Source organism: Pleurodeles waltl, chromosome 10 (genome assembly GCF_031143425.1).
Source record: "Pleurodeles waltl isolate 20211129_DDA chromosome 10, aPleWal1.hap1.20221129, whole genome shotgun sequence".
Lineage (NCBI taxonomy): Eukaryota > Metazoa > Chordata > Amphibia > Caudata > Salamandridae > Pleurodeles > Pleurodeles waltl.
Window position 1 is genome coordinate 694,486,319 of NC_090449.1, and position 23,964 is coordinate 694,510,282.

General features: G+C 47.8%; 1 protein-coding gene across 4 annotated transcripts in view; it reads right to left on the minus strand.

Moving 5' to 3' along the window:
* The window catches only part of PITRM1 (pitrilysin metallopeptidase 1), a 392,977-nt gene that overhangs the window by 211,994 nt on the left and 157,019 nt on the right, over window positions 1-23,964 (minus strand). For all 4 annotated transcript variants that reach the window (XM_069211204.1, XM_069211202.1, XM_069211206.1 and 1 more), the window contains 2 exons: window positions 10,787-10,952; window positions 10,396-10,496 (listed from right to left, as the gene is read on the minus strand). In XM_069211204.1, the coding sequence (XP_069067305.1) occupies window positions 10,396-10,496; window positions 10,787-10,952 (267 nt within the window). The remainder of the gene's footprint in view (window positions 1-10,395; window positions 10,497-10,786; window positions 10,953-23,964) is intronic.

Below are 23,964 nucleotides of genomic sequence, written 5' to 3' on the forward strand. Positions count from 1 at the left end.
GGGCCTTTTTCGGTGCCGATTGTTGGTCACCGAGAATTTGGGTGGAGCCATGGCCGGTTGGCAGTGGCGTCCCCTGGGCCTTCTTTCCTTTTTTAAGTTCTGATCTCGACGTCTTACTCACAGTTTTTGTAGAGTCTAGTTCGTCGGAGTCTGAATCCTGGATGGAAAAGGATTCCTCCTGTTCCTCTTCTGTCTCGAACTGTCGACGCTCCTTTGGCGTGGACGCCATCTGCAGTCTTCTCGCTCGACGGTCGCGCAGAGTTTTTCGGGACCGGAACGCCCGACAGGCCTCACAGGATTCTTCGCTGTGCTCGGGTGACAGGCACAGGGTACAGACCGAGTGTTGGTCCGTATAAGGATATTTGTTGTGGCATTCGGGGCAGAATCGAAACGGGGTCCGTTCCATCGGCGTTGTTCTCCACGCGGTCGGGCCGACTAGGCCCCGACGGTGTGCCGAAATCTACCCCGAAGGGCACCGAAGCGCTTCGATGTTCAATGCGTCGTCGTATGTGTCTATCTCGAACCGGATCGCAACGATACCGTCGAAAATCTTCCGTTTTCAGCTATCTTTCCGTTCCGAAACTCGGAGCGACAGGAACACGTCCGAACCCGATGGCGGAAAGAAAACAATCGAAGATGGAGTCGACGCCCATGCGCAATGAGCACAGAAGGAGGAGTCACTCGGTCCCGTGACTCGAAAACACTTCTTCGAAGAAAAACAACTTGTAACACTCCGACCCAACACCAGATGGCGAGCTCATGCATACCATGTGTATCTACAGAGACAGATGCCATCGAACATATATTTTTCTATATAAAAACCTATTGGCCTGGAATTGTCTTTTGAGTGTGTGTTCCTCATTTATTGCCTGTGTGTGTACAACAAATGCTTAACACTACCCTTTGATAAGCCTACTGCTCGACCACACTACCACAAAATAGAGCATTAGAATTATCTCTTTTTGCCACTATCTTACCTCTATGGGGAACCCTTGGACTCTGTGCATGCTATTTCTTAATTTGAAATAGTACATACAGAGCCAACTTCCTACAGGACATCAGTGAGGGCCTCATTAAAAGGGAGAAGTGGTTCAGATGGGGAGAATCCCAGCTGAGGCACCTTTGTCAAGACCTTAGTCTTGACCACCAATGAGGGGAACTCAAGACTCTAGGACCTCAGCACCACCATTGCATATGCGTATGCTTCCTCCTCTGTAGCCAAAGTAGGAGGAGAAAGCATGCCAGCATCTGGGGAAGTATCCAGGCCACTGGCTTCACCCTGTTCCTCATTAAAGTCAATGTCCTGCTCATAAGGCTGGAATTCAGGATCCAGTGACCCTCCCCATTCCTCCTAGAGACTGAGCACATGGGAATACTCAGGATCTGATCTAGGAGACAAGGCTCCGGTCTGCACCGGATAGAGCGCCATTGCCCCTCCAGCTCTATATAGGGGATCAAAATGGGTATGGCCCCGCAGGTGGCACCGGAAGCATCAGCATCGGGACCAGAGCTGGGAAAGGACGAGGTGGCATGAGCATGAACTGTAGGAAAGTACCATCTTTCTAGCATAGTTACCCCCACTTTTTGCCTGATATCAGTGTGTTTAAACTGTAGTTCACTGGGATCCTGCTTACCAGGACCCTAGTGTCTGTGTGCCCTCCTCTAAATTTAGTTGCTGGTAAACTTTTAACACTCACAATAGGCATACTGGTGCACCTATATAAATCAACATTATATGGTACTTAGGTACCCAAGGCATGAGAACACGAGGGGCCCCCATGTATTGTGCCACCCATGGGAGCCCATGCAAACTGTCTGCAGGCCTGCCATTGCAGTCTACGTGAAATGATGCATGCACCCGGTCACCTCAGATATAAGGCTTCCCTTATATCCTGGACACTGCAAGTCACCCCTTTGGTAGGCCCTTAGGCCCAAGGCCAGGGTGCATGCCTCTAAGTGCGAGGGTACCCTTGCATGAATACCCCTACAAACCCAAGATGCCAATCCCTGGGCTTTGTAAGTGCGAAGAAGCCATCTTACGGTATGTAGTGGACACTAATGAACACGAGTGGTCCAACTACATAATGGCTACTCTGAACCTATGCATGTTTGGTATCAAACATGTCGGAAACAAGCAACTACGCCGATTCCATTGATAGTTGCATGATACCCTGTACTCTGGGGGTTCCTCAGAGGATCCCCAATTCTGCTTACTCAGCCTTACGGGGTCTGGCTGCCAGCCCACACTGCTGACCCCAGACACTCTTCTGCCCTACTGCTGGTGAGCCTGGCTCAGTCAGAGGAAGGCAGAACAAACTATTTTGTTCAAGGGAGGGGTGTGACTACCTCCACCTCCGTATTAGGTGTCAAGAGCTGGAGCAAGGTGGCCTCTGAGCGCCACAATGCTGCTTTGAAGGGCACATTTGGTGCCCTTTAATGCATAATCTGGTTTGCACCATTTCAGAAACCCCCGATTGCCACTCTGGAGCAAAACTGCACAAAGGACAGCAAAGTGACCACCCCCCTGTCTCACTCCTCCCCAAAGGAGGTGCACAGAGCTCTGCCAGGTGGCCACCTGCCTCTACCATCTTGAAAGCAAGATGGTCAGAGGCCCCTAGGAGCATCTGACTGGTTAGGCAAAGTAGATGACGCCCCTGACCACCTCTGATAGGTGGGCTACTTCAGAGACTGACAACCCCCCTTTTAGGGTTACTTAAGTGCTCCCCCCAGAGGGTGGGTCCTCAGACTCATCAAGTAAGACTCTACAAGGAACTCTCTGCAAGGCATCTTCTGCTCCTGACCACCAGAACCGCTTCTGGACTTCACAGGAAGTGAACAAGACTACAATACCTGAGACGACCTCTCCTTGCAACATTGTTGCCGCGGCTCCTGTCAGCAAACAGCAACATTTCCATGTCTGTGCATCCTCTGGGACTGGAAATCCTTTAGCTGCACCAAGGAAGCAAGAAGGAATCTCCCTTGGAGAAGGAGTCACTTCCCTGAATCCACAGGCACCTAAGTCAACACCGTCTGGCTGCTGGGATCTGCTGTCCTCTGGAATTGCGAAGATTCTCCAGCATAGGTGGTGGTTCTGAGGTGTCCTCAGTGTCCCCTCTGCCTTCTGTCCAAGATGGGAGAGAGTGAGCCCTTCCCTCTTCCTCCAAGACAGAACCCCTGTGCACCGCAACTGTTGCAGCAACCAAGGTTTGTTGAGCACAGCTCAGAGGGATCTTCAGGCTCCAAGTAGCCCCAGCACTCTACCTCTGCAAGGACAGTCTCCTCTCTGCCTCTCTGTCAACTTGGGACTCCTCTTCAGGTGTGCTGCCTGGACCTCACTGCAACTTACTGTGCCCCCTTCCAGTGGGTTGCTTGTTAGAACTCCAACTGATCTGCTGGCTGTCCTGTCTTCTGAGGGTCAGTCCGGACTCCCCTCCAAGGGTCAAGTCCCCAGGACCTTGCTGGTCCTCTTCAGTTCTGCAAATCTCCAACAGCTCCACTTGCATTTGGTTTGTGCTTGTTGGTGGTCCTCCTGACCCGTCTGCAATCAGACGAGGAACAGCTCCCAGGTGATTTCAGGTACTCCTCTGCAGCAGGACTTTATAACCGTTGGACCGGATCTTCACCAACAGAAGGGTGGGCCACTGCCTCCTGCCCCACCCGAACACTCCTGCATGGACCGGACTCTGTCCTCTTCTTTTGCAGGTCTTCCTCACCCGGAATCCACTGCTGGGTTGCACCGGCCTGGTCCTGCTTTTGCAATATCCCTTTTACAAGTCGCCTTGTTAGCCTATGGGACAACCAAGTAACTTTCCTCTCCTGGTAGCTGGGGATCATCTAGATACTTATCTCTCTCCCCCAGCCATTGGGCTAACAACTCCACATTCTCTGGTGGGGGACCCGTTCTCGCATTCACTTTTAACAAATTAGGTTTAGCCCCCCAAAAGGGCCCTTGCTATTTTATGCTATTTCCCAATACTTTCCTATGTATATTTTATGTGTACTTACCTCCAGAAGGAGGTTTACCTATAGTAATCGTTTGGTGTTCCCGTAATAAAGGACCTTTAGTTTTGCAACACTGTGTGGTTCCTTTCATGTGTGTTAACTTACTGTGTGACTACTGTGGTGTCGAAAGTGCTTCACACTCCTCCTCGATAAGTCGTGACTGCTCACCACAGCTACCACTAGAAAGCCCTGGCCATCTAGACACGAACACCATCTACTAAGAGCTGCCTGAACCCAGTATAAGATGCAATACCATAGGTGTCCACCACACACTGGGCCAGCCTCTTACAAGGAGGTACCCTAAATACTCAATTCAGGGCATATTAGGGAGAGTGAAGGGTAGTAGACAATGGGATCTTTACCACTGGGGTCACTACACCCCCTAGATGACAACTTCCTGTGGTGAGTGGGTATCAACCTGTCCACAACTCCTAAATTCCATCACACGCAAGATGGCAGAATTTCCTAATTGTGTCCACTTCAGGCTGGCCACCCTAGGTCCCAGTCTGGAACTGTGAAAAGCATCCTGCATGGCTAATTTTCACACCTGTCAAGGTGTTAGATGGGCCATGGGGCAGAGGGGCTTGGCATGTTCCTCTGAGGAAGGTCAGATACTCATACCAAAGGTGGTGGGCTTCTTTTAAGCTCTGCAGGTCTTCCTGTGGGGAGGGTTGGGTAACACCCCAGCCCGGACAGGTTTGGTTCTGACCTCTTGAGCGCAGAGACTCCTCCTGAGAGGTCAGATTCTCGTCTGTTGGTGGCAGGCTGCCCAGAACCACTCTGTGAGCTCACCAGCAGTTGATAGGTTTTTCAGGGGGCATCTCTAAGTTGCCCTCTGGGTGCATGTACTAATGAACCCATCACTGAATTTAGTGAGGGTTTAATAATACAAGATGTTTGATATCAAACATCCCTAGGTTCAAATAAGCCATCACGTAGCTGGAGAACATGTATTGACCAGTTTCCAGAACATGTATTTAAAAAGACTTCCCTGCATACTTACTATGTCTAAGAATCGACAAAGAAATTGTAGGGGCATATTTGCTCATGCATGTATGCCCTCACTTGTAAGATAATGCACCCTGCCTTAGGGCTGAAGGCCTGCTGTAGGGGTGACTTACAGATATTACGAACAGTATTTTAGGGGACATGGCACACAAGTGTGTGCCATGTTGCATTTTCACTTTTGGGAGCACTTTTTTACGCAGCCTGCTTATGGTTGGTGCTGGATCCCTCAGAGTGGCACAAGTTATGCTGCAACTCTGAGGGGCCCTCTTCGGTACCCATGCCCTAGGTACCAGGGCGTACCATTTACTAGGGATTTATAGAGGTTCTGAAGTGCCTGGTCACTTGGGGATCAAGTGACCAGGTATCTTGTTGTGTGGAAGGAACACTGACAATGGGGGCCTAGTTAGCAGTAACACCAGTGCACTTCAGTGAAAGTTACATCTAAAAACCCAGGAAAAAAATTAAGTGTAAGTATGTGAGAGTGTGTGTGTGTGTGTGTGTGTGTGTGTGTGTGTGTGTGTGTGTGTGTGTGTGTGTGTGTGTGTGTGTGTGTGTGTGTGTGTGTGTGTGTGTGTGTGTGTGTGTGTGTGTGTGTGTGTGTGTGTGTGTGTGTGTGTGTGTGTGTGTGTGTGTGTGTGTGTGTGTGTGTGTGTGTGTGTGTGTGTGTGTGTGTGTGTGTGTGTGTGTGTGTGTGTGTGTTGGTGTATAAGTGTGAAAGTGAGTGAGAGTAAGACAGTGAGTGTGTGTGTGGGCACTGCTGCCATAACCCAGCTCCCTACAGCCTGTTTGTGTTAAAGACTGCAACACTTGTGCACCTTGTTGCTCCGGGACAGCTGTAGGAAGGGGTGTCTCTATTTAGTGCACTAAAATGAAGTACACTGGGCAGAGTCCAGTGGATCCCCCAATTGGTATCGCAGAGGCAAAAGTAGATCGGACCAATGCTCAATTTTGTGGTTCTGGCTAGGAAGCCAGTCAGGGATAACAAACTGGTTGGTAGCAGACTTGGGGTGCTCGATGACATAGGTGTACCTTTGGTCCTCTTCTCCTGTGCCCAGGAGTGACGTTTGCAGGAGTGTCCTTAGGTGTCATGTTTTCACATCAGGAAGCACTCGCGGTCAGAGTGTCCTTAATGTTGAGACTGTAGGCGTTGTGGGGGAGTCCTGCAGGAGAGGACCCTTGCTGGACTTCAGCTCCTAGGAGCCGTGGGACATTGTTGGCACCTATGACATACCTCAGATGGGGTCAGGATCACAGGTGCAGTGGTTGCTGTCAGATTATCTCTGTCCTCAGGCCTGCAGGAGAGGGGGCCTACGTGCAGAGGCTGCAGGTGTCTCGGGAAAGTCCAAGATGGATGAGGCCACATTGGACTCAGTCTCTGGGCAGCTGGGGACCCGCGTTGGCACCATCGGTTGGCTTCACCTCAGGTTGGGGACATCGGGTGCAGTGGTCACTTCTGGTGTAAGGTTTCCGGGGTCCATTTCCTCTTGCAGGGCAAGTTTGCTGCCCACGGGAGACTAGAGTCTTCATTTAAGGCTGGACGAATTGGCATTTTGCGCAGTATCTTTTGAGATCAGCAGACAGGCTTTAGGGGCAGGTTCCAGGTCAGCTGCTTCTTTTCCTCTTCTGCGGGTGCAACTCCTCTTTGTCCGGGTCTCTTTAGGTTGTTGAAATCTAAGTTCTAGGGCTCAAGGGTGCCAACTAAATACTCAATTTAGGGGCATTACAGGGAAGGCCAGGCAGTAACCAATAGGCTGACCGCCTTGAGAGTGACCACAATCTTTTTATGACTACTTCCGCTGGGAAGTGGGCATAACCTGAGCCCTATATTTCTAATTCCTTCCAAAGAAGATGGAGTAATTTGAAAAGTAGTGTCCAATTCAGCTCATCCACCTTAGGGGTGGGACTGGCATGAAGTGGGTACTCCTCCTAATTTTCCCACCTGTGCTACTGCTAAAAGTGGGGTTAGGACAGGGGGCTTGGTCATCTCCCTCATCTGGAGAGACCTGGGTCACATTACAAAGGTGGCAAGGCCTTTGAAGCTTCCCGCCCTGGAATGTCCATCCTGCCTGGGGAAGGAAGTCACGCCTCTGCCCAGAGCAGGCCTTTGTTTCAGGATGTTAAGAGTGCTGGCTCTCACCTTGTGGGCCAAAAACGCATCTGTGGTAGCTGAACTGGTCAGGACCACTCAGCCAGCACACTAGTAGCTGGCAGGTTTTCAGGGGGCACCTTTAGGATGCCCTCGTTGTGCATTTTTTAAAGATCCATCACTGGGGTCAGTAAGCGATTATTATTGTGAGATGTTAGATACAAAACATCCCAAGATTCAGAAAAGCCAACATGTAGCTGGGGAACTCGTAGTGACCCTGTGTCCAGCACATGCATTTTAAATGACTTCCTTGGACACTTAATATGTCTGAGAATCGACAAATGCAGAGCAGAGGCATGCCTTCACATGTAATTTAATGCAACCTACCTTAGAGCTCAAGGCCTGCTTGAGGGGTGACTTACATACATTGCATGCAGTGTTAGGGGACATGGCACATAGGCTGTGTTCCATGTTGTGTTTTCAATGTTAGGAGCACCTTGTCACGCAGCCTGCAAAGGCAGTCTGCATAAGGTTGGTGCTGTGTCCCACACAGTGGCACATGTTGTTCTGCAGCTCTGAGGGGCCCTCTTCAATACCCATGCTCTAGGTATTAGGGATATCATTTACTAGCGACTTACAGGGGGCTGAAGGACCTAGGGGGTTATTACAACTTTGGAGGAGGTGTTAAACCGTCCCAAAAGTGACGGTAAAGTGACGGATATACCACCAGCAGTATTACGAGTTCCATAGGATATAATGGACTCGTAATACAGCTGGTGGTATATCCGTCACTTTACCGTCACTTTTGGGATGGATTAACACCTCCTCCAAAGTTGTATTAACCCCCCTAGTCACTTGAGGATCAAGTGACTAAGTGTCTTGTTTTAGAAAAGGAACACCGGCACTGGGGCCCTAGTTAGCATGAACCCAGTGCACTTCAGTCGAAGTTGCATTTAAAAACCAGGCAAAAAGTGTGGGGGTTTATGCAACCAGAACCCAGCTCTACAACAGCTTACATTTTGCTAGGATTAATGGCATAATGAAAGCTCTTCAGTGAAGTGGTCATCACCACAATACATTGTGCTGTGGGTGGCTCCCGGACACCTAAACTGGTGTCTCTCTAAGAGCCTGCTATTTGCTGTCCAGTGATATTGAGAGACCAGATCAGAGTGGGGAGTCTTCCAAACCTCCTGTTTGCTTGAGCACTTCATGTAAGATCAACAGGCCCAGCATTGACTAGGAATCCAAGGAACTCCCAGAGCAGCAATGCCAATGTTTTCTGCCAGGTTCTAAATCCAAAGTCCCTAAGGTTCAGGTGCAAATTCTCAATATCACCATTAAGGCCTCAGAATGAGTGTCCAGGCCCCCTAGGTAGGGCCACTTAATGGGATAGTGCTGGAGTGACTGGTCATATTCAGGCTAAACTATACCCAAGTCATGCTGGACTGCATGGAAGTGCATGCAGATAAGGGAGAGGGACCAAAACTGGTGATGCCAAAAGACAAAGGGATGCAGGCATTTGCCGAAAGGATCTGATAATAGCTTATTATAAGCTGACCCAGAAGAAAAAGGAGCAGCAGTGCAGGCAAGGATGTTATTGTGGATCAGTATGACAAGACTATGTGGAACTTGATTTTGCACTCATGACTTTAAGAAAGGCTTTTGAATGGAGAACATTTGAAAAGATAAGGGCAACTACTCTCAGATCTGAGTGGAATGGGATTATTTGGCTCAAGATTCGGCTGCTACTGTGTAATGTATCAGAGGCAGTAAACCAGCCCACTAGGGCATTCATCTCTCTGTGAGGAGTCCTTTAGAAACATTTTTCTGGTACAGAATTAAAACACTCAATGGACTTCAGCCTGGGACTGCCCTGTGGACGTAAGTACATCATCATGTCTTTCTGAGAACATAACTTCATTAGAAGATGTTGATGTCATGTATTCCTGGATTTAGTGCTGCTCTAGACATACCTGCTCAAGCATACTAGCCTTAGGGGTGGGGATGACCTCTTCAGGTGTTTGTTTCATTCTGTTTCACTTTGAGCACCAAGACATACTGAAAATGTGCAGAGCACTAGTAAGACATCCCTCCTTGGCTTTTTCTTGCAAATAGGCTTGTCGCTCGATCACTTGGCAGCTTTGTCACACTAAGGAGCCCGCAGCAGTGGGAAAAAGCTAAGGTTGCCCACAATGGATGTAGAGGAGGCGCAAGTTAGATTTCAGTCTTATCAGTGCAAAACTGTGCCAGAGTGTGCCCACCATAGCAGCTATTCTTCCCAGTGTCCCCACCAGGTTCCATGCCTGCTACCAAGGAAAGAATGTGCACTCAACCCCTTCAAGGAATTGAGTTCTTAAGAAAATCTGTAGCAGCAGGTCAAGAATGACAGATAATCGCACGTTCCAACATTGTGGGCCCACATTATCAAGAGAAGTGGGAGTGAACAGTGCAATGGAGTTTACATAACAAGAGACTATTTGGTCCCCAAAGTGTGCACATATTCTGTGCTTTCACATTTCTAAGCAAACATGACAAACTCTGAGGAGTGGGGGAGACGTAAGCTACAACAGTGAAAAATCATAATACATTTTAGATAATGACGAAAAAGAACAGGAAAGAAAATTAAAGTGTACTGAGTATTTATCTTAAACATTCCTAAATGTCTTATAAAAGCAGCCTAACTGAAAAATATAATGTATCTTTCCCTTTAGGCCTATCGCTTTAGCAATTGTTTTTGAGTACTGTAAAGTCTGTCTCACTAACACAACTGCCTCTTCTGCAGCTATCACCATAAGTAGTCACTTAATAAACAGGGTTGGGCACTTTCCCTGCAGACTCTTTGGAGGATAATGGAGCTTACCTCGCACTCCACTTACTTAGTCACTAATAAAATTAGCGGCACTTCAGTTAGTGCTTTCAGAGTAGCTACATTAACGGCGGTCTCTGCTGCTCTCCTTTCTTGGCCTCAGTCACTCCTGTTCGTTTCCGATGCTTCAACATGGTATAAACAATTTCTGAGAGCAATTTAATTTTGAGAGTAATTTGCAAACAGGCCAACCTACACAAGGCAATAGGAAATCCTGTTCTCTGGAGAGAAATATGTGCCACAGATTTGGAATGCACCCATTCATTATCCTTTACCACTTTTTGGTACGAAAAGCTAGGTGGTAGTGTTCATCACTCTGAGAAAAAAGGTGCTTCTGCTAAATTAGCGTTCAATTTCAAAACAACACGTATTAATGATCATCATTGCATTTATGTACTAAACATTTGAGGTTATTATAACAATATGCACTCACCTAATATGGTCTCGTATTAATAAATGTTTCTTAATGCGAGAAAACTTGCGTTGTATTGGTGAAATATCAGTCATTTCAGCTATTCTTTTCATCAGTTTCACCTGAAGAGAGAAACATAAAAATGACAAGCAGATGAAACAGGCAAATTACTGACACTGCTTTGAGTTACGCGGACTAAGCATCTTCCCCAGGTCTATATGAAAGTATGCATCTGTCGTGAGCTGGAGAGACATTTAACAAACAAAAAGCAGCTCACATTTTAGACTGTTTTAATCAATTTCTCTAATACAAAGATTGGTTTCATCGTTTGCTAGCTTAATTTCTCCTCTCTGGTGATTCCAGATAAAATACAAAATAGTCTTAGGTGCTTCTTCCCTTCTTAGTTCCTTACCTGCTCCATGCCACTAAACGTTTCAATCAAGTCCCCAGCTGAGATGAGTGTCCTGCTGGCTCGAATTGAGGCATACAGGTGCCCAGAGTCGGGAATCCCATTTGACAGCTCTTGAGCAGTTATTCTTATGAGGACTTTCAAATGTTCCTGATCATCAAAGCGTGGGCTGTGAATGAAGAAACGGAAACTCAATACATTAACCACATTTGTGAGGCATGAGGTTTTTGTGTGTTGCAAGCTCTAATTTAGCAAAATCATGACAATATACACCATTATGACAACACAGGTATGCCAAAACAAAGCACTACAAGACGAATAGAGTTCTAACAGACACCAATAGGAAAGGATAATGTTAAGTATATCATAACACAAACCAGACCCTCGCTGAAAAACCAAATACGCATGCCTCAAATATGTGTGGGTAATGAAGTGCTGTGTTTCTTTGAGAAACGTAGGCTTTTAACTTCACTTGCTACATAAAACGAAATCCCAAGATAAATAATTGACACAACTAAGCAGTTTATATGCATGTTGCCTACGTAAGAAAATAAGTTACTAAATGTAACTGCAGTTCTCTAGTATTGGTATCCTTCACAGATTCATATGCTTGAATCATTCCGAGTCCTACGGTACCTTTTAAAAGCAATAGAAACCATACATGTAGCTTATAAGGGCTAGAAGACATTACTTTCCTTATCTACATCATTATAAAGAAACCAAACTACAGCCACCCAAACGATAGCACACTCTAGAAAACGTCCTTCCTTCAGAGACATCTTCCCTTTTCAAGCACAAGTGAGAATTATCATATATGCAATAAGTAGAGCCTCTGTGGGGTGGAGGGTTGGTTGCATGTGAATCTACGAAAGATACCAATACTACAGATGGATAAGCTACTCACCTGATGGATAAGCTACTCACCTGTAATCCTAGTTCCTTTCCAGTGGAATCCTCATCAAAGCACTGAATATTTCTGCCTACATGTGGGGACCCTAGAGCACATTAAATAAGTATGTGTGTGTATATATTTATATATATATAGTAAGGAAATGCCTCCTTGGCATGGTTATCCCCTGACTTTTTGCCTTTGCTGATGATAAGTTTTGATTTGAAAGTGTGCCGAGGCCTGCTAACAAGGCCCCAGCACCAGCACCAGTGTACTTTCCCTAACCTGTACTTTTGTTTCCACAATTGGCACACCCTGGCATCCAGGTAAGTCCCTTGTAACTGGTACCTCTGGTACCAAGGGCCCTGATGCCAGGGAAGGTCTCTAAGGGCTGCAGCATGTCTTATGCCACCCTGGGGACCCCTCACTCAGCACAGACACACTGCTTGCCGGCTTGTGTGTGCTAGTGAGGACAAAACGAGTAAGTCGACATGGCACACCCCTCAGGGTGCCATGCCAACCTCACACTGTCTATGCAGTATAGATGAGTCACCCCTCTAGCAGGCCTTACAGCCGTAAGGCAGGGTGCACTATACCATAGGTGAGGGCACAAGTGCATGAGCACTGTGCCCCTACAGTGTCTAAGCAAAACCTTAGACATTGTAAGTGCAGGGTAGCCATAAGAGTATATGGTCTGGGAGTCTGTCAAACACGGACTCCACAGCACCATAATGGCTACACTGAAAACTGGGAAGTTTGGTATCAAACTTCTCAGCACAATAAATGCACACTGATGCCAGTGTACATTTTATTGTAACATACACCCCAGAGGGCACCTGAGAGGTGCCCCCTGAAACCTTAACCGACTATCCGTGTAGGCTGACTAGTTCTAGCAGCCTGCCACACACCAGACATGTTGCTGGCTACATGGGGAGAGTGCCTTTGTCACTCTGTGGCTAGTAACAAAGCCTGTACTGGGTGGAGGTGCTTCACACCTCCCCCTGCAGGAACGGTAACACCTGGCGGTGAGTCTCAAAGGCTCATATACTTTGTTACAGCACCACAGGGCACTCCAGCTAGTGGAGTTGCCCGCCCCCTCCGGCCACGGCCCCACTTTTGGCGGCAAGGCCGGAGGAGATAATGAGAAAAACAAGGAGGAGTCACTGGCCAGTCAGTACAGCCCCTAAGGTGTCCTGAGCTGAGGTGACTCTGACTTTTAGAAATCCTCCATCTTGCAGTTGGAGGATTCCCCCAATAGGGATAGGAATGTGCCCTCCCTCCCCTCGGGAGGAGGCACAAAGAGGGTGTACCCACCCTCAAGGCTAGTAGACATTGGCTACTAACCCCCCAGACCTAAACACGCCCTTAAATTTAGTATTTAAGGGCTCCCCAGAACCTAGGAACACAGATTCCTGCAACCTAAGAAGAAGAGGACTGCTAAGCTGAAAAACCCTGCAGAGAAGACGGAGACACCAACTGCTTTGGCCCCAGTTCTACCGGCCTGTCTCCCCCCCTTCTAAAGACACTGCTCCAGCGATGCTTTCCCCAGGGACCAGCGGCCTCTGAATCCTCAGAGGACTGTCCTGCATCTAGAAGGACCAAGAACTCCCGAGGACAGCGGCCCTGTTCACCAAAGACTGCAACTTTGAAACAAAGCAGCAACTTTGAAACAACTTGCATTACCCGCCCGAAGCGTGAGACTTGCTACTCTGTTCTCCACAAGTCGAGCCGGGGGCGTCGGGTGCAATCACTTCAGGGAGGACTCCCCAGCGACTGCGAGACCGTGAGTAGCCAGAGTTTCCCCCCCTGAGCCCCCACAGCGACGCTTGCAGAGGGAATCCCGAGGCTTCCCCTGACCGCGACTGCCTGCTCCTCAGATCCCGACGCCTGGTAAAGACTATGCACCCGCAGCCCCCAGGACCTGAAGGATCCCAACTCCAGTGCAGGAGTGACCCCCAGGAGGCCCTCTCCCTTGTCCAGGTGGTGGCTACCCCAAGGAGCCCCGCCCCTTGCCTGCATCGCTGAAGAGACCCCTTGGTCTCCCATTGATTTCTATTACAAACCCGACGCGTGTTTGCACACTGCACCCGGCCGCCCCGTGCTGCTGAGTGTGTACTTTCTGTGTGGACTTGTGTCCCCCCCGGTGCCCTACAAAATCCCCCTGGTCTGCCCTCCGAAGATGTGGGTACTTACCTGCTGGCAGACTGGAACCGGGGCACCCCCTTCTCCATTGAAGCCTATGCGTTTTGGGCACCATTTCGACCTCTGCACCTGACCGGCCCTGAGCTGCTGGTGTGGTAACTTTGGGGTTGCTCTGAACCCCCAACGGTGGGCTACCTTGGACCCAAACTTGAACCCTGTAGGTGGTTTACTTACCTGCGAAAACTAACAAACTCTTACTCCCCCCGGAACAGTTGAAAATTGCACTGTCTAGTTTTAAAATAGCTATATGTGATTTATGTGAAAAGTATATATGCTATTTTGCCAGCTTGTGTGTGCTAGTGAGGACAAAAGGAGTAAGTCGACATGGCACTCCCCTCAGGGTGCCATGCCAGCCTCTCACTGCCTATGCAGTATAGGTAAGACACCCCTCTAGCAGGCCTTACAGCCCTAAGGCAGGGTGCACTATACCATAGGTGAGGGTACCAGTGCATGAGCATGGTACCCCTACAGTGTCTAAACAAAACCTTAGACATTGTAAGTGCAGGGTAGCCATAAGAGTATATGGTCTGGGAGTTTGTCAAACACGAACTCCACAGCACCATAATGGCTACACTGAAAACTGGGAAGTTTGGTATCAAACTTCTCAGCACAATAAATGCACACTGATGCCAGTGTACATTTTATTGCAAAATACACCCCAGAGGGCACCTTAGAGGTGCCCCCTGAAACGTAACCGACTGTCTGTGTAGGCTGACTAGTTCCAGCAGCCTGCCACACCAGAGACATGTTGCTGGCCCCATGGGGAGAGTGCCTTTGTCACTCTGAGGCCAGTAACAAAGCCTGCACTGGGTGGAGATGCTAACACCTCCCCCAGGCAGGAGCTGTGACACCTGGCGGTGAGCCTCAAAGGCTCACCCCTTTGTCACAGCCCAGCAGGGCACTCCAGCTTAGTGGAGTTGCCCGCCCCCTCCGGCCACGGCCCCCACTTTTGGCGGCAAGGCTGGAGGGAACAAAGAAAGCAACAAGGAGGAGTCACTGGCCAGTCAGGACAGCCCCTAAGGTGTCCTGAGCTGAAGTGACTCTAACTTTTAGAAATCCTCCATCTTGCAGATGGAGGATTCCCCCAATAGGGTTAGGATTGTGACCCCCTCCCCTTGGGAGGAGGCACAAAGAGGGTGTACCCACCCTCAGGGCTAGTAGCCATTGGCTACTAACCCCCCAGACCTAAACACGCCCTTAAATTTAGTATTTAAGGGCTACCCTGAACCCTAGAAAATCAGATTCCTGCAACTACAAGAAGAAGGACTGCCTAGCTGAAAAACCCCGGCAGAGGAAGACCAGAAGACAACAACTGCTTTGGCTCCAGAAACTCACCGGCCTGTCTCCTGCCTTCCAAAGATCCTGCTCCAGCGACGCCTTCCAAAGGGATCAGCGACCTCGACATCCTCTGAGGACTGCCCCTGCTTCGAAAAGACAAGAAACTCCCGAGGACAGCGGACCTGCTCCAAGAAAAGCTGCAACTTTGTTTCCAGCAGCTTTAAAGAACCCTGCAAGCTCCCCGCAAGAAGCGTGAGACTTGCAACACTGCACCCGGCGACCCCGACTCGGCTGGTGGAGATCCAACACCTCAGGAGGGACCCCCGGACTACTCTCCGACCGTGAGTACCAAAACCTGTCCCCCCTGAGTCCCCACAGCGCCGCCTGCAGAGGGAATCCCGAGGCTTCCCCTGACCGCGACTCCCTGAGACCTAAGTCCCGACACCTGGAAAAGACCCTGCACCCGCAGCCCCCAGGACCTGAAGGACCTAACTTTCACTGGAGAAGTGACCCCCAGGAGTCCCTCTCCCTTGCCCAAGTGGAGGTTTCCCCGAGGAACCCCCCCCTTGCCTGCCTGCAGCGCTGAAGAGATCCCGAGATCTCTCATTGACTAACATTGCAAACCCGACGCTTGTTTCTACACTGCACCCGGCCGCCCCCGCGCTGCTGAGGGTGAAATCTCTGTGTGGGCTTGTGTCCCCCCCGGTGCCCTACAAAACCCCCCTGGTCTGCCCTCCGAAGACGCGGGTACTTACCTGCAAGCAGACCGGAACCGGGGCACCCCCTTCTCTCCATTCTAGCCTATGTGTTTTGGGCACCACTTTGAACTCTGCACCTGACCGGCCCTGAGCTGCTGGTGTGGTGACTTTGGGGTTGCTCTGAACCCCCAACGGTGGGCTACCTTGGACCAAGAACTGAACCCTGTAAGTGTCTTACTTACCTGGTAAAACTAACAAAAACTTACCTCCCCCAGGAACTGTGAAAATTGCACTAAGTGTCCACTTTTAAAATAGCTATTTGTGAATAACTTAAAAAGTATACATGCAATTGAAATGATTCAAAGTTCCTAATGTACTTACCTGCAATACCTTTCAAACAAGATATTACATGTTAAATTTGAACCTGTGGTTCTTAAAATAAACTAAGAAAAGATATATTTCTATACAAAACCTATTGGCTGGATTTGTCTCTGAGTGTGTGTACCTCATTTATTGTCTATGTGTATGTACAACAAATGCTTAACACTACTCCTTGGATAAGCCTACTGCTCGACCACACTACCACAAAATAGAGCATTAGTATTATCTATTTTTACCACTATTTTACCTCTAAGGGGAACCCTTGGACTCTGTGCATGCTATTCCTTACTTTGAAATAGCACATACAGAGCCAACTTCCTACAAAAACCTATTGGCCTGGAATTGTCTTTGAGTGTGTGTTTCTCATTTATTGCTTGTGTATGTACAACAAATGCTTAACACTACTCCTTTGATAAGCCCACTGCTCGACCACACTACCACAAAATAGAGCATTAGTATTATCTTTTTTTGCCACTATCTTACCTCTAAGGGGAACCCTTGGACTCTGTGCATACTATTCCTTACTTTGAAATAGTGCATACAGAGCCAACTTCCTACATATATGGAAAATGTCACTTACCCAGTGTACATCTGTTCGTGGCATGGGACGCTGCAGATTCACATGCTTTGCACATCCCGCCATCTAGTGTTGGGCTCGGAGTGTTACAAGTTGTTTTTCTTCGAAGAAGTCTTTTGAGTCACGAGATCGAGGGACTCCTCCCCTTTCGGCTCCATTGAGCATGGGCGTCGACTCCATCTTAGATTGTTTTCCCCGCAGAGGGTGAGGTAGGAGTTGTGTATTATAGTAATAGTGCCCATGCAATGGAGTAAACATGTATGTACATAATGTAGTTTAAAGTGCTATATTTACAAATTTACAAATGTTCAAGATCAACTTCGAAACGGGTACATGCTCCCGGGGAGGCGGGTGGGCGCATGTGAATCTGCAGCGTCCCATGCCACGAACAGATGTACACTGGGTAAGTGACATTTTCCGTTCGATGGCATGTGTAGCTGCAGATACACATGCTTTGCATAGACTAGTAAGCAGTTATCTCCCCTAAAGCGGTGGTTCAGCCTGTAGGAGTTGAAGTTGTTTGAAACAAAGTTCGTAGTACTGCTTGTCCTACTGTGGCTTGTTGTGCTGTTAACACATCCACGCAGTAGTGTTTGGTAAACGTATGAGGCGTAGACCATGTGGCTGCCTTACATATTTCAGTCATTGGAATGTTTTCTAGAAAGGCCATGGTAGCACCTTTCTTTCTAGTTGAGTGTGCCCTCGGTGTAATAGGCAGTTCTCTTTTTGCTTTGAGATAACAGGTTTGAATACATTTAACTATCCATCTAGCAATGCCTTGTTTGGAAATTGGATTTCCTGTATAAGGTTTTTGGAAAGCAACAAATAATTGTTTTGTTTTCCGAATTTGTTTTGTTCTGTCAATGTAGCACATTAACGCTCTTTTGATGTCTAATGTATGTAGTGCTCTCTCAGCTACAGAGTCTGGCTGTGGGAAGAACACTGGGGTCGTGGACCCTTTGTCAACAGGCTTTACGCCTCTGGACATGGCTGGAACAGCAGGGCATGACCCTGGTGGTTCAACACCTGGCAGGTTCTCTGAACGCCAGAGCAGACGAACTCAGCCGAAAATGCTTAGAGGATCACGAATGGTGTCACCATCCGGAGGTGGCGCAAGGACTCTTTCAGCAGTGGGGAGAGCCTTGGTTAGATCTGTTCGCATCCGCAGAGAACGCGCAATGTCAGCAGTTTTGCGCGTTGGAGTTTCCAAGGGGGCTATCGCTAGGCGACGCTTTTCGACGCAAGTGGAGTTCAGGCCTCCTGTACGCCTTTCCGCCTATACCACTTCTGCCCAGAGTTCTCAAGAAAATCAAGAACGACCGGGCCCAAGTAATCCTTGTGGCTCCGGATTGGGCACAGAGAGTTTGGTATCCAGAGCTTCTCAAAATGAACATCGGTCCTCCAATCAGGCTGCCTCTTCGGGAGGATCTTCTGTCGCAGCAGCAGGTGAAGGTTCTCCACCCGAACCTGTCAACTATGCGCCTTCATGCGTGGAGATTGAGCGGCGACAGTTGGTTTAAGACCTCCCTCCCGAGGTCTGTGATGTCATTCTGGCAGCCAGGCGTCCCTCTACTAAGTCGATCTACGCCTGCCGTTGGAAACGTTTTGTTTCTTATTGTTCAGAGAGGTCGATTGATCCTCTTTCTTCTTCTCTGTCTAACATCCTTTTGTTTATTTTGTCTCTCGCCCAGCAGGGTTCCTCCTTGGGGACTCTCAAGGGCTATCTTGCAGCCTTATCGGCTTTTCTTCAGTTGCCTGATCAACCATCTCTGTTTAAATCACCTATAGTACAGAGATTTTTGAAAGGGCTTGTACATCTGTTCCTGCCTGTACCTTTCGTTATGCCCCAGTGGGATCTTAATCTGGTTCTTACCTTTCTTGTGTGTGCTCCTTTCGAGCCCTTGCATAACTGTCCTCTCCGGCTGCTCACTATTAAGACAGCCTTTTTGGTGGCAATTACATCTGCCAGGAGAGTGAGTGAGCTGCAGGCTTTATCTTCCAAACCCCCTTATCTAATGATATATCCTGACAAGGTGGTGTTAAGAACTCGTGCCTCTTTTCTCCCCAAGGTGGTGACCCCTTTCCATCTGGGTCAAAGTATCACCCTGCCCACCTTCTTTGCACCACCGCATCCCTCTAAGGAAGAGGAGCGTCTCCATCGACTGGACCCAAAAAGAGCGTTATCATTCTACCTTGACCGAACTAAAGAGTTCCGGGTGGACGACCAACTCTTTGTGGGGTATGTTGGTGCAAAGAAGTGGAACGGTGATATGACTTTTGGTAAAAATTTAGGATTTGTCCGTAGAACTTCTCTATGCTTGTGTATTTGAATTAATGGTTCTTGTATGGTAAATGCTTGGATTTCACTGACTCTTCTTAGAGATGTGATGGCAATTAGAAAAGCAACTTTCCATGTTAAATATTGCATTTCACATGAGTGCATGGGCTCAAAAGGTGGCCCCATGAGTCGTGTTAAGACAATGTTGAGGTTGCATGAAGGAACTGGTGGTGTTCTTGGTGGTATAATTCTTTTTAGGCCCTCCATAAAGGCTTTTATGACTGGTGTCCTAAACAGTGAAGATGAGTGGGTAATTTGCAGGTAAGCTGAGATTGCGGTAAGATGTATCTTAACAGATGAAAAAGCTAGTTTTGACTTTTGCAAATTTAGCAAGTAGCTTACGATGTCTTTAGCAGATGCGTGTAAGGGTTGAATTTGATTATTATGGCAATAACAAACAAACCTTTCCCACTTATTTGCATAGCAATGTCTAGTGGTTGGTTTTCTAGCTTGTTTTATGACTTCCATACATTCCTGTGTAAGGCCTAAGTGTCCGAACTCTAAGACTTCAGGAGCCAAATTGCTAGATTCAGCGATACTGGATTGGGGTGTCTGGTCTGTTGATTGTGTTGAGTTAACAGATCTGGTCTGTTTGGTAGTTTGATATGAGGCACTACTGAGAGGTTTAGTAGTGTTGTATACCACGTTTGTCTTGCCCAAGTTGGTGCTATGAGTAGGAGTTTAAGTTTGTTTTGACTCAACTGCTTTACTAGATATGGAAGAAGTGGGAGAGGGGGAAAAGCGTATGCAAATATCCCTGACCAACTCATCCATAACGCATTGCCCAGAGACTGATCTTGTGGGTACCTGGATGCAAAGTTTTGGCATTTTGCGTTTTCTTTTGTTGCAAACAGGTCTATTTCTGGTGTTCCCCAATTTTGGAAGTAAGTGTGTAGTATTTGGGGATGAATCTCCCATTCGTGGATCTGTTGGTGATCCCAAGAGAGATTGTCTGCTAATTGATTCTGTATCTCTGGAATGAACTGTGCTATTAGGCGAATGTGGTTGTGTATCGCCCAATGCCATATTTTCTGTGTCAGGAGACACAACTGTGTTGAGTGTTTTCCTCCCTGTTTGTTTAGGTAATACATTGTTGTCATGTTGTCTGTTTTGACAAGAATGTGTTTGTGGCTTATTATTGGTTGAAATGCTTTTAACGCTAGAAATACTGCCAATAGTTCTAAGTGATTTATGTGAAACTGTTTTTGCCGAGAGTCTCATTTTCCCTGAATGCTGTGTTGATTGAGGTGTGCTCCCCACCCTATCATGGAGGCATCTGTAGTTATTACGTATTGAGGCACTGGGTCTTGAAAAGGCCGCCCTTGGTTTAAATTTATATTGTTCCACCATTGAAGCGAGGTGTATGTTTGGCGGTCTATCAACACTAGATCTAGAAGTTGACCCTGTGCTTGTGACCATTGTGATGCTAGGCACTGTTGTAAGGGCTGCATGTGCAATCTTGCGTTGGGACAATGGCTATGCATGAGGACATCATGCCTAGGAGTTTCATTACTATTTTGACTTGTATTCTTTGTTTTGGATACATGACCTGTATTACATTGTGAAATGCGTGTACTCTTTGTGGACTTGGAGTGGCAATCGCTTTTGCTGTGTCGATTGTTGCCCCTAAGTATTGCTGTGTTTGACACAGCTGAAGGTGTGACTTTGTATAGTTGATTGAGAAACCTAGTTTGTGTAGGGTTTCTATGACGTACTTTGTGTGTTGTAAACACCGTTCTAGTGTGTTGGTTTTGATTAACCAATCGTCTAGGTACGGGAACACATGTATTTGCTGCCTTCTGATATGCGCAGCTACTACTGCCAGGCATTTTGTAAAAACTCTTGGTGCAGTTGTTATTCCGAATGGCAACACCTTGAATTGGTAATGTACCCCTTGGAATACAAATCGTAGGTACTTTCTGTGTGAAGGATGTATTGGTATATGGAAATATGCATCCTTTAGGTCTAGTGTTGTCATGTAGTCTTGTTGTTTGAGCAGTGGGATTACGTCTTGTAATGTCACCATGTGAAAGTGGTCTGATTTGATGTAGGTATTTAATGTTCTGAGATCTAATATAGGTCTCAGTGTTTTGTCCTTTTTAGGTATGAGAAAGTACAGAGAGTAAACTCCTGTTCCTTTCTGTTGAATTGGTAATAATTCTATTGCTCCTTTTTGTAGCAATGCCTGGACCTCTAGTCCTAGAAGATCCATGTGTTTTGACATATTGTGTGTTTTCGGTGGAACGTTTGGAGGGAATTTGAGAAATTCTATGCAATAACCATGCTGGATAATTGCCAGTACCCAAGTGTCTGTTGTTATCTCCTCCCAATGTTTGTAAAAATTGCTTAGTCGCCCCCCCACAGGTGTTATGTGTTGGGGATTTGTGACTTGGAAGTCACTGCTTGTTTTGAGGAGCTTTGGGGCTTTGGAACTTCCCTCTATTCTTTTGGAATTGTCCCCCTCTATATTGCCCCCGAAAACTTCCCCGCTGATATTGGCTTTGATAAGTGGGCCTTGCTTGTGAGGTTGTGGGTTCTGTAGGTTGACCTCGAAACCCCCCTCTAAATTGTGTTTTGCGAAATGTGCCTCTGCTCTGTGGGGAGTAGAGTGCGCCCATGGCTTTTGCCGTATCAGTGTCTTTTTTAAGTTTCTCGATAGCAGTTTCCACCTCCGGCCCAAACAACTGCTGTCCATTAAAAGGCATATTCAGCACAGCTTGTTGTATTCCCGGCTTGAATCCTGACGTACGCAACCATGCGTGTCTCCTTATTGTTACTGCAGTATTGAGTGTCCTTGCAGCTGTATCTGCTGCGTCCATTGCTGACCGTATCTGATTATTTGAGATACTTTGTCCTTCCTCCACCACTTGTTGTGCCTTTTTCTGGAACTCTTTGGGTAAGTGTTCTATGAAATGCTGCATTTTGTCCCAATGAGCCCTATCATATCTTGCCAGAAGTGCTTGTGAGTTGGCAATGCGCCATTGGTTTGCTGCTTGTGCAACAACCCTTTTCCCTGCAGCATCGAATTTGCGACTCTCCTTGTCTGGAGGTGGAGCGTCTCCTGAGGTGTGAGAGTTTGCTCTCATGCGAGCTGCCCCTACAACCACAGAGTCTGGTGTTAATTGCTGCGTAATATACACAGGGTCTGTTGGCGGTGGCTTGTACTTTTTCTCCACCCTTGGAGTTATGGCCCTGCCTTTCACAGGCTCCTGAAATACTTGTTTGGAGTGTTTTAGCATTCCAGGTAGCATAGGTAAGCTCTGGTATTGGCTATGAGTGGAGGATAGTGTATTAAACAAAAAGTCATGCTCAATTGGTTCTGCATGCAAGGTGACGTTATGAAAAGCAGCTGCCCCCGAGACCACCTGCGTGTAGGATGTACTGTCCTCAGGTGGCGACGGTCTCGCTGGATAACAGTCTGGGCTGTTATCTGATACCGGAGCATCATAAAGGTCCCATGCGTCGGGATCATCTTGACTCACTGCAGTATGAGTTGGGGATTGCATCAGTGGTGGCTACCGGTGATGTGTGCATTGATGGTGGTGGAGATGGTGGCAGAGTTGTTTGTCTTGCCACCTTTGCCTGTGGCTGCTTGTCCTTTTCTTGAAAGGCAAGTCTTCTTTTCATTTTAATTGGTGGAAGAGTGCTTATCTTCCCTGTGTCCTTTTGAATGTGGAGCCTCCTTTGAGTGTAGTCTGGCTCCATTGATTCTAGTTCTTGTCTGAACTTATGTCCTTGCATTTGGGAGGACAATCCCTGTTCCTCTGTGTAGGAACCTGATTTCGGTTCCGAGGCTGGATGTTTCGGAATCAAAACCTTTTCGGTCGCCTTTTTGGGCTCCGACGAAACTTTCTTTATTTTCGCCGTTGTGGTCTCTCGGTGCCGACCCATTTCGGTGCTACTGTCTCGGTGCCGAATTTGCTCGGAGCCGCTGTCTCGGGCCCGAGATTGCTGTGTGCCGGTATCTCGACCGGAGTCGGATGACTTCGTCACAAGCTTGCCCTTTTTCGGTGCCGATGATCGGGCACCTATTTTTCGGGTTAAGCCATGGCCTGTTGGCGGTGGCGTCCCCTGGGCTTTTGTGGTCTTCTCGTGAGTTTTATGTTTCGACGTCTTACTCTTGTCCGAGTCCGACTCCTGGATAGAGAAGGTTTCTTCTTCTTCCTCCAAATGCCTTTGTCCGGTCGGCGCCGACGCCATCTACAGTCTTCTCATTCTTCGGTCTCTTAATGTCTTCCTCGACCGAAACGCTCGACAGGCTTCACAAGTATCTTCCTTGTGCTCTGGAGACAAACACAAGTTACAGACCAGGTGCTGATCTGTATACGGATACTTGTTATGACATTTTGGGCAGAAGCGGAATGGGGTCCGTTCCATCAGCCTTGAAGAGACACGTGGCCGGGCCGACCAGGCCCCGACGGGGGATTGAAAAAAACCCAAAGGGCCACCGGAGTTCTTCAAAAGTCGGTGTTGATCTGTTGTAACTAACCCGATACCGAACGCAAATAATACAGACTAATTTTCAGAGATTCAAACTAACTTTCCGACCCGAAACACGGAGCGAAAAGGGGCACGTCCGAACCCGATGGCGGAAAAAGAACAATCTAAGTTGGAGTCGACGCCCATGCGCAATGGAGCCGAAAGGGGAGGAGTCCCTCGATCTCGTGACTCGAAAGACTTCTTCGAAGAAAAACAACTTGTAACACTCCGAGCCAAACACTAGATGGCGGGATCTGCAGCTACACATGCCATTGAACATATATATATATAAAAAACTTATTTAATATGTGCTCCGGGCTCACCAAAAGTAGGCAGAAA